Below are 12,308 nucleotides of genomic sequence, written 5' to 3'. Positions count from 1 at the left end.
TGGCAAACTCAAGTTTCACAAACTCGAGTTTCACAAACTCGAGTTTCACAAATTCGAGTCTTAAAAAAGTGATAGATCCTTAATTATTTATCAAACAGTAGTAAATTCGTACATATTTTCCCAAATAGTGGTATTTCGTCATTTTGGCCAGATTAGATGTCCTTTGTCAAGTTTTTTGCCAATACCCATGCAACATGATCTTTGGCATGCCAGTAAGAAAAAGTTTAGGACAACGCACTTTTAAGCCATAATTTTGATGTGGCAAATTATGAGGGGTGGAAAAAAGTAGCTGTTCATAAGATAGTTGTGAAAATGATATGATAAAAGATGTAGTACTAGATCTTTGCTAGTAAGATCGTCATTTCTAGTGATAGGCTTGGTGTGGTACTTGCTACTTTCGCAAGCACTTGCATCTTGTAGTACAACTACAATTTTTTTAAAATTCAAGGGTGTTTCGAAATGGTAAATTCAGTACAATTTCCTTTTGTTTTGTTTAGCAGATCGGCATAGTAAATGGTGGTGTACTTCATCCAGTTGACATTCCTCATCAAGATGATAATTATAAGGTTGTGTACAGTACAGTCTACTTCATCCAGTAGCCATAGTAATTAGTAGTACGTACATCCTTCAATTCTTTTCAGCACAGTATCCACGTTTAGTTTAGAGGTTGATACTTGAAGTTGCAATCCCACAATTAGCTCTTTATGACGTGCATAGCCACAGCCGAAAATTTGACTTTTTTGAAAGATTAATATCCTTGCAAGCAGAACAAAATCTTGTGGCCTAAGAGGAACCAGATCTGGAAAGTGGAAAAATGTAATGCAAAGATACTATCCTAAGCACACATACACAAGACCGAGTCATTGGACCATTCCAGTCGGGTCTTGTGACAAATAAATGGTGGATGCGGATGCAGCTAAATCTATTGGTGATTTTGTGCTTATTTTTTATTCACCATTCCCATAATCATAAATTCCTGTGTCATGCTTGACTCTTGATATGGTAGCTTTCTCTTATTAAGTTTAGATTTTTGGTTAATGCTTAGAATTAGCTTCTTTCTCAAGTGTCTTTTTCTCTACACATTTATGGATCAAGATCTATTCATTTTATACAACATAGAATTTCTACTCTAATTTAATTTAATCTAAGTGTATATATGCGTGAAACTCTATCATGAAGACTTGAATTTCGACTCTTGACCTCCACACCCCCACAAACATTTATACTTGCGGAGTGACTACTGCACTAATGATGCACAGTAATGATCTATTCAATTATTTACTTTTGTTTTTTGTTTTTGTTTTCGTGAATCAATTATTTACTTTTGTGGGGGTGAATTAAATCTACAAGAGTATGATATATATAAAAAAGATTCCAGCCCATGGACAGTTGTATGGGGCTTTCACTTTCACTTTTTCCCTTTATTTTCCCTAGAAAACACTAACCCATCATTGTCATTCCAAGCAAACTCTAACAAGCAACCGACTTCTTCTTCTTCTTCTTCTTCTCTCTCTCTCTCTCTCCTCATGACTTCTGAGTGTAAGGCTAACCAAGGCATCTCTTCAAAGTAAAATATGCTTCTTTTTTTCTCTCTTTAGACGTGTTCACGTAGAAAACTCAACAAAAGAACCTGCAGCTATTTGCCTATTTTTGAACTCAATCTATGATACAATCACTCTCACATCAATTTTGTAACTTTTTAACTTGTATAATTATGAGTGATCAATGTAAAATGGTTAATTATACAAAATTGAAAAAATTATTCATTAATTTATGATAACACAAATCAATAAGTTGTAAAATTTGGTATTCGATTTACTTTATCTTTATCTCTAGAATTATTCTTCTTTTGGACGCAAATTGATGAGTTCACCTTTGTTCAAAGTAACAACATAGTAATAAACCTAGTAAAAGAAAAAAACAATACAGAAATCAAATTAAAATTTAATAACCCATTAGACAATAGAAAAGAAATATCCAGCCATCAGGATGGGCATTCTCATAGGTGGGTCCTACTGGGCCACCCTCTCTCTGTCTCCTATGGGATGGATAAGCACTCAAAACCTTGTCATGTGATATAACCCCCCTTCTCATGGGTTCAATCTTTCACCCCAAGAGCAAGAGGACACCAAAGCGGTGGCCTAGTGATTGAAATTCCACACTAAACTCCATGAAAGCCACCTTCTTTGATTCAATACTTCAACACCCAGAACCCCCCCTCCCCCTCCCTCTTTCATCATCTATAATCCATTTCCAAATTCCTCGGTAGGAAATGGATCTTGATGAGTGGGAATTCCTCCCTGATGATGATGGCTTCCTTGATTTCCATGAAGACGGTGAGAAAAAGAATTTCTTGGGCAAACGTAATCCTGATCCAAAAACTGTTTTCAACATGAATTACTTCATATGCCCATCACCAACTCCTAGGAAAATCATTGAACCACCTAGGAATTCAGGGTTGCCTAGTCAACTTGTCACTGTTCCAATTCATTTGGAGCCACCAAGTGGAAAGGAGGCCCATGATGATGATGAACAACAACTAGTGAAGCAAATCACTAAGGTTCCTATTGAAATCAATGTTTTGCCCTCAGCTTCTATCACTGAAAAAATCAATCATATGGAAGCTGATCAAGACACGGTTTCACAAGTTTTCTTCAAAATGAAGGAAAATGAATTTGTCGACATGAAAATGGACTCCCCAAAGTCTGGTGCTAGGGGGTTCTTACCTCAAATTGATACCTTTCAGTTTGAGGACAAAGGTGAGGCCTTGGAGGGTATGAGTATGACCTCTCCAAGAATGAAAGTTGAGAAAGATATGGTTTTGAGCAAGAAAAGTAGCATGGATTGTGATACCAACATAGAGGAGGTCAATTGGGATGAGAGTAATGGTAGGCTCAACATATGGAAGTGGAGCTTAACTGGGATTGGAGCTATTTGCTCTTTTGGTGTTGCTGCTGCTACAATTTGTATTCTGTTTTTTGGAACACAACAAACCAACAAACACAACCAACACAACCAGAAGCTTCGGTTCCAGATCTACACTGATGACAAGGTCAGCAAGTTTCTTAGTATTATTCTCTTTTTATTTATTTATTTTTTTAGCCATCAAACACCACTTTATATATGTATGACAGTTTGAGCCTTATTGGATAACTAAGTCGGAGCTGATTCTCTATTTTGTTAGGCTTAGGAACAAAAAGCACAGTTTGATTTACACATATGACAATTCAACAAGAACATATTTTTTTAGGAAAACTTGAATTAAAATGTCATGTATTGAAAGAATTTCTTAATGGAAATTCTTATGCTGAGCTGACACCAACGCTGATTGCAGAGAATTAAGCAAGTGGTGCACCACGCAACCAAATTGAATGAAGCAATTTCGGCTGTCAGAGGAGTTCCCATGACCAGAGCTCACATTACCTATGGTGGTTACTATGATGGTCTTTAAAGCATTGTTTTCAACAGATCCCTGGCCCTTCTTTAAGAGTGGACAATTGGATGGATATGCCATGGTCAATCCTACTATATTTGCATAAGGTCTTTCTATTTTTGTGAATAAAATTATATGGGCTATATATATAGTTTCTGGATCCTTCTTTGTATTGTAGATTCCTCATCATTCATATTTATCCACTTATATTTTGGGAAGGAATGTCATCTAATTCAGAGCATTGCACAGTGTGTATTGTGGTATTTCGTCCGAATGTTTTTTTTTTTTTTAACAAAGAACTAGCTAACTTGACCTCGGTCATCCTTTTAGAGAGAGAGAGAGAGAGAGAGAAACCCTGATCATCCAGTGATGGGGCCCTCCGGTTATAGGAATCTCACACCTGTGGACCCATTTAAAGCAGACGGGGCCAATGAATGTTGTGAATCTAAAGTTGTACATATTCCAATAAACTAAATGAATCTAAAGTTGTACATAAATCAATACACTAAAGAGCAGTTTCTCAAAAAAAAAACAAAACTAAAGAGCCGAAAAATTTGCTGGCAAGGAGACTATCAAATCTCGATATGACTTCCCTACGCAAGTCATGGTGCGGTGCCGTGCCGTGCATTACTATATTGAATCTTCTAAGTTAGCTACATAACCATCGATCGCTCCTGAGAAGTATTGTGTTTTATATGAAGTTTTGTGTTAATAAAGAGTTTATTTATTTAGGGGAAAAAATGGCTTTGATCAATTTCTTATTGCTATGATTAAAATCCTTTTCTTTGGGGTGGTTTTTGTTAGAATGCCCTTATCATCAATGGCCGGCTTATATCGTCAATGGCCGGCTTAATGTCCTCTCTTAATGATACTTAAAATACCTTTTATTTTATAGAAATAACGTTAGTTAGTTAAGGTGTATTTTATTTTTATTTTTTTATAGATAAAATAGTATTTTAACTTATGAAGTTTGTTCTATGATGATTATTGTCGGTACTGGTTTTTGCGCGTAGCCACGTGTCTTTGGAGGTGTGACTTTGCTGGGCCCTGATTTGTTTTAGGGAGTTCAACCTGAAACTCGACATTGGGTCGCATAGACCAATGACTTCCGATGTATTTTAAGCTTACAAAATAGATAAAACTCAAAATCTTAGAATCATGATAATGGTTGAAATAAATAAATAAATGATATGCTTAGCCAGGGACGAACCTACACTATGCAAGAGGGGGGCAATGGCCCCCCCCCCCCCCACCCAACAATTAAAAAAAAAAAAAAACTAGTATAAAAAAATTAAGATTTGCCCCTTTTATATATATATATATGTATATATTTGTCTCTCCCCCTCTAAAATATTTAGATATTGACCTACAAGAAAATAAATAAATAAATAAAATTCATGCCCCTTTAACTACAAAAAAAAAAAAAAAAAATGGACTAAACAAAAATCGTACACAAAATAAGAAACACTTATTTTGTATGTTATACTTTGTTGATATGTTTTATAATATAAAATGTTTAAAAAATACTTATTTTGTAAGTAGTATTTTGTTGAATATGAAATAGATGTTAGTTTTTATTTTCATAATTTTTTTTTTGGTTTTACGCTTTGGGCCCCCCCCCCCCCAGGTATGAATCCTGGTTCCGTCCCTGTGCTTAGCATAATAGCTTTGATTAGATGGTGAGTTGATACGTTATTATTATGTATATTAAGTGATGTCCAATATTAGAAAATAATTAATTAGGTGTCAAATGTCCAACAATGGGATGAGTCCAATAGTCCATGTCTAGTTGCGATTCATGGTTCATGTTCAACATGATAAAGTATGTCTGGCAATGGTCCATGTCCAAATAATATATGTCCAATGGTAGTTCATGTCCAAAAAATATGTGTCCAAGGGTGATTTATGTCTAAATAATAAGTGTGCAACGATGGTAGATTGATTTATTAATATGTATGTTCATTAATGAAGTATTAGTGAGATCATGTAATATGTATGTTCATTAATGAAGTATTAGTGAGATCATGTTCATTAAATAGTGAGATGATATTAAAATAGCTTGCATCCAGTGGTAAAATGATAATGAATAAAATATATTTAATAATATAAATTTGAAGATAAAATATAATGACTTATCTTCATATTTTGCAGCTCCAGCCATAACATCAGTGGACTTAGTATTTCAGTAACTTTCAGACTTTGCAAATCCAGCCGTACAATACTAGTGGATTTAACACTTTAGCAACATGGTGAAGTGAATCCTTTCATGGTGACTTCATGTTTGAAAGGGAAAAATAGGTGCAATTGGAGGGAGAGGGAGCATGTCCAGCCATGTGCATCGGTTGGTTAAGTTTGTCCCCCTTAATCATGCACTTAAATGATTTTCCCCATGCAATGCCCTTTTAGTTTTTAGTCAACACTAGTGGATTTAACACTTTAGCAACATGGTGAAGTGAATCCTTTCATGGTGACTTTATATTTGAAAGGGAAAGATAGGTGCAATTGGAGGGAGAGAGAGCATGTCCAGCCATGTGCATCGGTTGGTTAAGTTTGTCCCCCTTAATCATGCACTTAAATGATTTTCCCCATGCAATGCCCTTTTAGTTTTTAGTCAAACGTGAGTGAGTTCGTGCTTTTCATAAGAATAGCTTTAAGTATTAGAAATGTATGTCTTCAATGAGAAAGATTTTAATATGAAGTCTTTGTGCCTTTTAAGAGAAAGGCCTTAGTATTGTTGTTCATACGCCTTCCATGAGAAAGGGCTTTTGTAATGTGTTCTTGGAAGAGTATTTTGATATGTTTTAAGATGTGTAGAGATGGTAAGAAATATATATATTGTGAGATATGGTGCTTGTAATATGTATAAGAATTACATGTAGATACTTTGTTGGACACGGATCTTGTATATGTATACTTTGTGAGACATGGAGTTTAAAAATATATGAGAATATGGAAGTGTGAGATAGATAATATGAATGTTAAATATAGTGAATACATGAGATTATTTGTGCTATGGGTTATGTTGCTTTCTAAGAAGGGAGATTTTGTATGAGAAATAAAGAATGAGATGGAGATGTGTTTTGGGCAGCAAAAATGATGAAGTTTCAGAATAATGGAGTGTGGGAAAGATGGGTAATGGATAATAGTATATTGTAATATGTGTGTTGTGTTGTTATCTATGAAGAGTGACTTTGTAAAAGAGATGGGGAAGTGTGAAAATGTGTATTTTGCAAAGTGAGTGAAATTTCTGCATAAGAGGGTGAGAGAGGGATGGATCGGTCCTCCCTTAGTGTGTAGCTTGGTCCTCTTTATATAGAGTCAAGCTATTTAACTAGATCAAAATTTAGTTGAAGGAAAAATAGCAAATAAGGAAAAGTCCTTGACAAGGTAAGTGGTTCTATTAGTGGGACTTTGTTTTTTAGCCAAAAGAAGAAAGTTAGAGGCTTTAAGGCTGATATTATAGCTGTAACAGCTGTCAATCACAACTGTCATAGCTGAATGATATCATCCAAATGACATCTTGCTTGCAGGAAAAAAATATTGGGCATTAAAGTCATGGTTTGGCTAAAAATGGCAAGATAATCTTCATGGGATCCTCTTGTTTCTTTCAGTATAACAACCAGCTGTTGGGATTAGGCATTAATGGGCAAATGACATAATTTTAGGACATGTGTCAACCTGCTGGAACTATTTCTACAGAAGCTGTTTTCTGCTTATATTGGAGCTGTTTACTACTTCTGCTAGAGTTGGAGCTGTTTCTACAAAACAGCTTCTATCGGAGCTGTTTGCAGCTTCCGCTAAAGCTGCTGTTGGTATTTTCGGCTAAGTTTCATCTCCTGGAAAAAATTATAAGTTTAGTCCATATATAATTTGGGTAAGTAATAGACTAGTTGGTTGATTTTTGATGAAGTTTTAGAGATATAAATATGGTCTTTTTGTGTTTTAACCAAATCTTGGAGAGTAAAGAGAGCATTTAATGCTATATATGAGATACTAATATATATTTAGCCATGTGCTTGGAATTGATTTATATGAAAATAATAATATAATTAATATGGAATGATATAATTACATTTTAAAACTTATATTATATGATGGACATTAATTTTTATGTAAAGAGCATGTGAAGTTTTATTATTTTAAGTGTTATATGATATAAGAGGCTTACTAAATGTTACTTATTGCACACTGACTCGTTAGAGTTCAGGTAATTGGGGAAGATATGCCAAGTAATATGCTTTCCTTTATCAACTTTGAACCACTGGAGCTTTATTGAACATATACTTCTTGGCCCTCCAAACCACGACTCCCAAAATTCCCCAGATGAGACTCATGAGCTTGGATCATGAGCCAAAAATGAGATGTTGTGCCATGAGCACGAACTATGGGCCTTGATGAGATTATATCGCTAAGAGTTTTGAACCATGGGCTTTGGCATCATTTTTGTGAATATGGATTCTTTTGGACTTTAAAATAGATTCTCCCAAAATCTAAGATAGTGTTGACGTGGTGCGGGTCGCCAATGAAATGAAGTCGTGTAATGTGAAAAATTTGTCCTCAACAATTATTGTTTATTATCAAATCAAAACACCAATTGATTTTTAGTATGGGTAGAGTTTGAACTCAAAAACTCTTATTCGATTATAAGAGAGAAACTTTACTAGTTAAACGAATTGGTTATTAGGAATAGTTTTTTTCTACATATATTAGTGAAAAAGTAGATCAATTTAGAATAATGTCTCTTAAGTTTTTTTTTTTTTTTTTGGGATAAAGAATGTCTCTAAGAGCATCCGTAGCAGCTGTGCCATATGTGCCAAATGCTAAATATTTGGCACATTTGACACACCAAACACCATTTGACCCCTTTTATCAGATGTGCCATATCTCATATTTTTTGCAACATGCTACAGTAGAGTCACAAATTTGCCACGGTACAGAACGGGTGTGGCATATGGATTTATTCTTTTTTTTATTCCTCTTTCTCTCTCATATCTCTTTCATCTTCTCCTTCAGCTATTCACCGCCACCATCTCCACTCTCTCACATATCTCTTTCTTCCTCTCCTTCAGCTATTCACTGCCTCCATCTCCACTCTCCCATACTCTTTCTTCTTCCCTTTCCCCTTTTGTTCGCTCTCTCCTCTCTGTTCTGTCTTTGACACTACTGATTTGTTGTTCTCTTTTTCTCCGAGTCGCTGATTCAAGAATCTCAGAGTCCCCGATTTCCTCTCTGTTCTATCTTAGAGTCGCCTATCAGCTTGGGTCTGGTTATGGGTTTGTGATTTCCGATTGTTATTGGCGTGGGTGTAGGTCTCTGGGTTGTGGGTTTGTGACTTCGAATTGTGATCGGCGTGGGTCTCTAGGTTGTGGGTTTGTGATTTCCGATTGTGATCGGCCTAGGTGTAGGTCTCTGGGTTGTGGATTTGAGACTTCGGATTGTGATCAACGTAGGTCTCTGGGTTGTGGTGGGTTTGTGTGTGTGTGTGTGTGTTTTGCTTGGTGTTTTGCTCGCCAATGTGATGAGTTATGGGTTTGTGACTTCGGATTGTGATCGGCGTGGGTCTCTGGGTTGTGGGTTTAGGTTTGGATTGTGGTGGGTTTGTGTGTGTGTGTGTGTGTGTGTGTGTGTGTGTGTGTTTTGCTTGGTGTTTTGCTCGTCGGCGTGATGGGTTTGCCTCTTTATCTTTCTTCTTTCTTCTTTCTTCTCATCGATCTGGGTTTTGTGATTGTCTTCTTTCTTCTCGCCGATCTGGGTTTTGTGATTGTGATGGTGGTCGTTTTATGATTTGGAAGAGGAAGGTAGTGGTTGGGGCGTTTTTTTTTTTTTTTTTTTTTTTTTTTTTTTTTTTTTTTTTTTTTTTTTTTTTTTCGTGTGGTGGATTTTGGTTGCCATAGTGGAGGTTGATGTTGGTAGTGCTGTGGTGGAGGTGGCTGTGATTGTTGTTGTTGTGGAGGTTGTTTTTATATTATTTTAAAGTATTGTATATATTATTTTAAATGAAATGGTAAAAATATAAAACATTTGATAAATGAGATATTGTAAAATGATGTGGTAAAATAATAAAGTAGATTTTTGGTGTGTCAAAATTGCATAATTTTTGCAACAGCTACTACGGATGCTCTAAGTTAAGAACGGAAGATTTTCATATTTATTTTTTCTCCACAAGTATCTATTGAAATAACATCATTTTTATATAGGTATTTTGTTATACCGATCAAAATATTCTACCTTAACAACAATGAAAACAATCATGAAAAACTTAATGATGGATCAACTTAAGATGGCAGCTAATTGCGCAGCTAATTAAATTTCTTGCACAAATCCACCGCAGATATTTTGCTTGGGCAATGAAAGGAAAAGAGTGTGACTGATTGAACAATCAGTCTGTCCAAACAAAAGAGATTTATTGAGTTGTGACCCACCACTTTAGAGCTTGAGTCCCCCGATTTTTCTTGATTAGACCAAATTTAAATGACCACGTACCGACCAATTATAAGAATGGTGACGTTCCTATCAAAAAAATAAAAAATAAATAAAGAATGGTGACGTGGAGTTCACTAGAAAATAATTGATGTGATTGCCCAACTGGAATTATGTGTCGGGTGCCATGTACCGGTGTTACCTTCTGACTATTCAATCGGTTGCTTTAACATGTGCTGGACATTTTTTTTGCGTTTGTCCACTGGATAAAATATATTATGTTTTGGTAATTTCAATTTACTATCTATTTTGATATTTTTATCTAATAAATAAATGATATCTGTTTCAATAAATTAATCACAATTTTTTATACTATCAGAAGATAAATTAATCATTTATTGGAGTAGTCTGATATGATTTTTTGAAACAGATGTCATTCATTTATTGGGTAAAATATACCAAACAAATGCTGAGTTAATATTACCAAAATATGATATACTTTCTCGTCCACTCGGCACAATTTGCATGGTATTTATTAAAGCATAATTAAACTATGCTGCTTACACATAAATTTACGCAAAGAGTGTTTAAAGTTACACTTCCACGTCATTTTTATATTTATCAATTTTTATATTTGTCAACGCATAATTAGATTATGTCACTCACCATTTGCCATTAGAACTTTAATGATAAAAATAAAATATTTAAAGTTGTGTCAAAATGTATGAACAAATATTACCGAAATATGATATACTTTTTCGTCCACTCGGCACAATTTGCATAGTATTTATTAAAGCATAATTAAACTATACTGCTTACACGTAAATTTACGCAAAGAGTGTTTAAAGTTACACTTCTACGTCATTTTTATATTTATCAATTTTTATATTTGTCAACGCATAATTAGATTATGTTACTCACCATTTGCCATTAGAACTTTAATGATAAAAATAAAATAATTAAAGTTGTGTCAAAATGTATGAACAAATATACCCTAATACTCACCCGGTTGCTTTAGTATGTGTTGGATAGTTTTTGCGTTTGTCCACTCACTTTAACACAATTTGCACATTTATTAAAACATAATTAAACTGTGCCATTTACACATAAATTTATACATGATGTGTTTAAAGTTATACTTTGACATCATTTTTATATTTATTAATGCATAATTAGATTCATCACTTATACATAGATATACCGTCCACCATTAAAACTTTAATGATAAAAAATAAAATACTTAAAGTTGTATCAAAAAATAAAACACTCTTTACATACTCTTTGTGTGCCGTAACCTTTGAAGTGACAATAAACATTTCCAAAAACTGAAGATTCAGAATATGGCGAAAGGCCTAGAGTCTAGACCATCTATTAAACTTGTGTCTATGATTGCTTAGAATCTTATTTGATTAGTCGTCTATATGATGTAATTGCTCTTGCTTTTTTGTTTGGTGTGTCCAAAATTCCAAATGGATAAATGACAAGTTACTTTACTTCTATTTATGTTTTATACGAAACATTTAATCGTAATCCATAATTGTTGTACTAGTATTAATAATTTTTTTTTTTTTTTGATAATCTTCTAGTATTATTAAAATAAAACAACCAGTAACTCCCTATATAATTGTTGTACTAGTATTAATAAGGCAAAAATATATTTTACACATGTTAATTTGTTTGAGAATTATAAGTTTGAAGTTAGTCATTTTAGTTTAGTAATCTTGCCTAAAAATTATTTTAGTTCATTAAATTTGAAGTTTGTCATTTTAGTCTAGTAATTTTCTCCAAAAATTATTTTAGTCCATTAAAAACTCACTTAGTTCGATAACTTTACACAAAAATTACCCAAAGCTACCAACTTATAAGATCAAAATGATTTTTGGTTAAAGTCATGTGACTAAAATGACAATTTTTTCAAACTTAAATAACTAAAATGATTTTGGGTGAAGTTATTAAAACTAAAATGATCAACTTCAAACTGAATGGACTAAAATGATTTTTAGGTGAAGTTAACCTGTGCAAATTGTATTTTTGCCTATTAATAAAACAACTAGAAACTAATGTAATGCAAAAGAAAGTTTGCGGACAAATTTTACTCATTTGTTGTAGGAAACATTTTGGGTCTTATTAAGATCCTTGCTAGGCATGACCTAGGTGTAAAGCATAAAAAGAGAATTTTTCAAAATTTCACTAGTAGTCTTTGGGCCGTATTTTAAGCATAATGTCAAGACTCGGTTTTGGCCTCCCAATTACTATATTTGATGAAGGGAAAATTTCGCCCCCAACAACCTATTTAAGGGAGAAGGCATCAACAAACAAGCAAAATGCAACACAACTCTCCAAAATAGTAATCTTAACCTAGATAAACCATTGGAGATATCAACCCTTTTTAAGGAAAGGAAAAAAATACCTCTTGTGTAAGCTTAGATGTTTGGGGAAGCCATGTTGTTCTAAA

At 34.0% G+C, this 12,308-nt stretch overlaps 1 protein-coding gene across 1 annotated transcript; it reads left to right on the top strand.

Annotated features, from left to right (window-relative positions):
- The first annotated feature begins 2,079 nt into the window (after positions 1 to 2,079).
- On the top strand, positions 2,080 to 3,674 carry LOC115954152. The gene is made up of 2 exons (XM_031072054.1): positions 2,080 to 3,052; positions 3,335 to 3,674. The coding sequence occupies exons 1-2, from the start codon at positions 2,273 to 2,275 to the stop codon at positions 3,449 to 3,451; spliced, it is 897 nt and encodes a 298-aa protein (XP_030927914.1). The 5' UTR covers positions 2,080 to 2,272; the 3' UTR covers positions 3,452 to 3,674.
- The last annotated feature ends 8,634 nt before the right edge of the window (positions 3,675 to 12,308 follow it).

Source organism: Quercus lobata, chromosome 7 (assembly GCF_001633185.2).
Source record: "Quercus lobata isolate SW786 chromosome 7, ValleyOak3.0 Primary Assembly, whole genome shotgun sequence".
NCBI classification, from domain to species: Eukaryota; Viridiplantae; Streptophyta; class Magnoliopsida; order Fagales; family Fagaceae; genus Quercus; species Quercus lobata.
This window is presented reverse-complemented; position numbering and strand designations above follow the sequence as displayed.

What these genes read in the sequence shown, in the direction of transcription:
- LOC115954152 (XM_031072054.1), top strand. Translation starts at nt 2,273, where the DNA reads ATGGATCTTGATGAGTGGGAATTCCTCCCTGATGATGATGGCTTCCTT. An exon ending in AGATCTACACTGATGACAAG is followed by an intron (nt 3,053 to 3,334) that starts GTCAGCAAGTTT and finishes CGCTGATTGCAG; the next exon opens with AGAATTAAGCAAGTGGTGCA.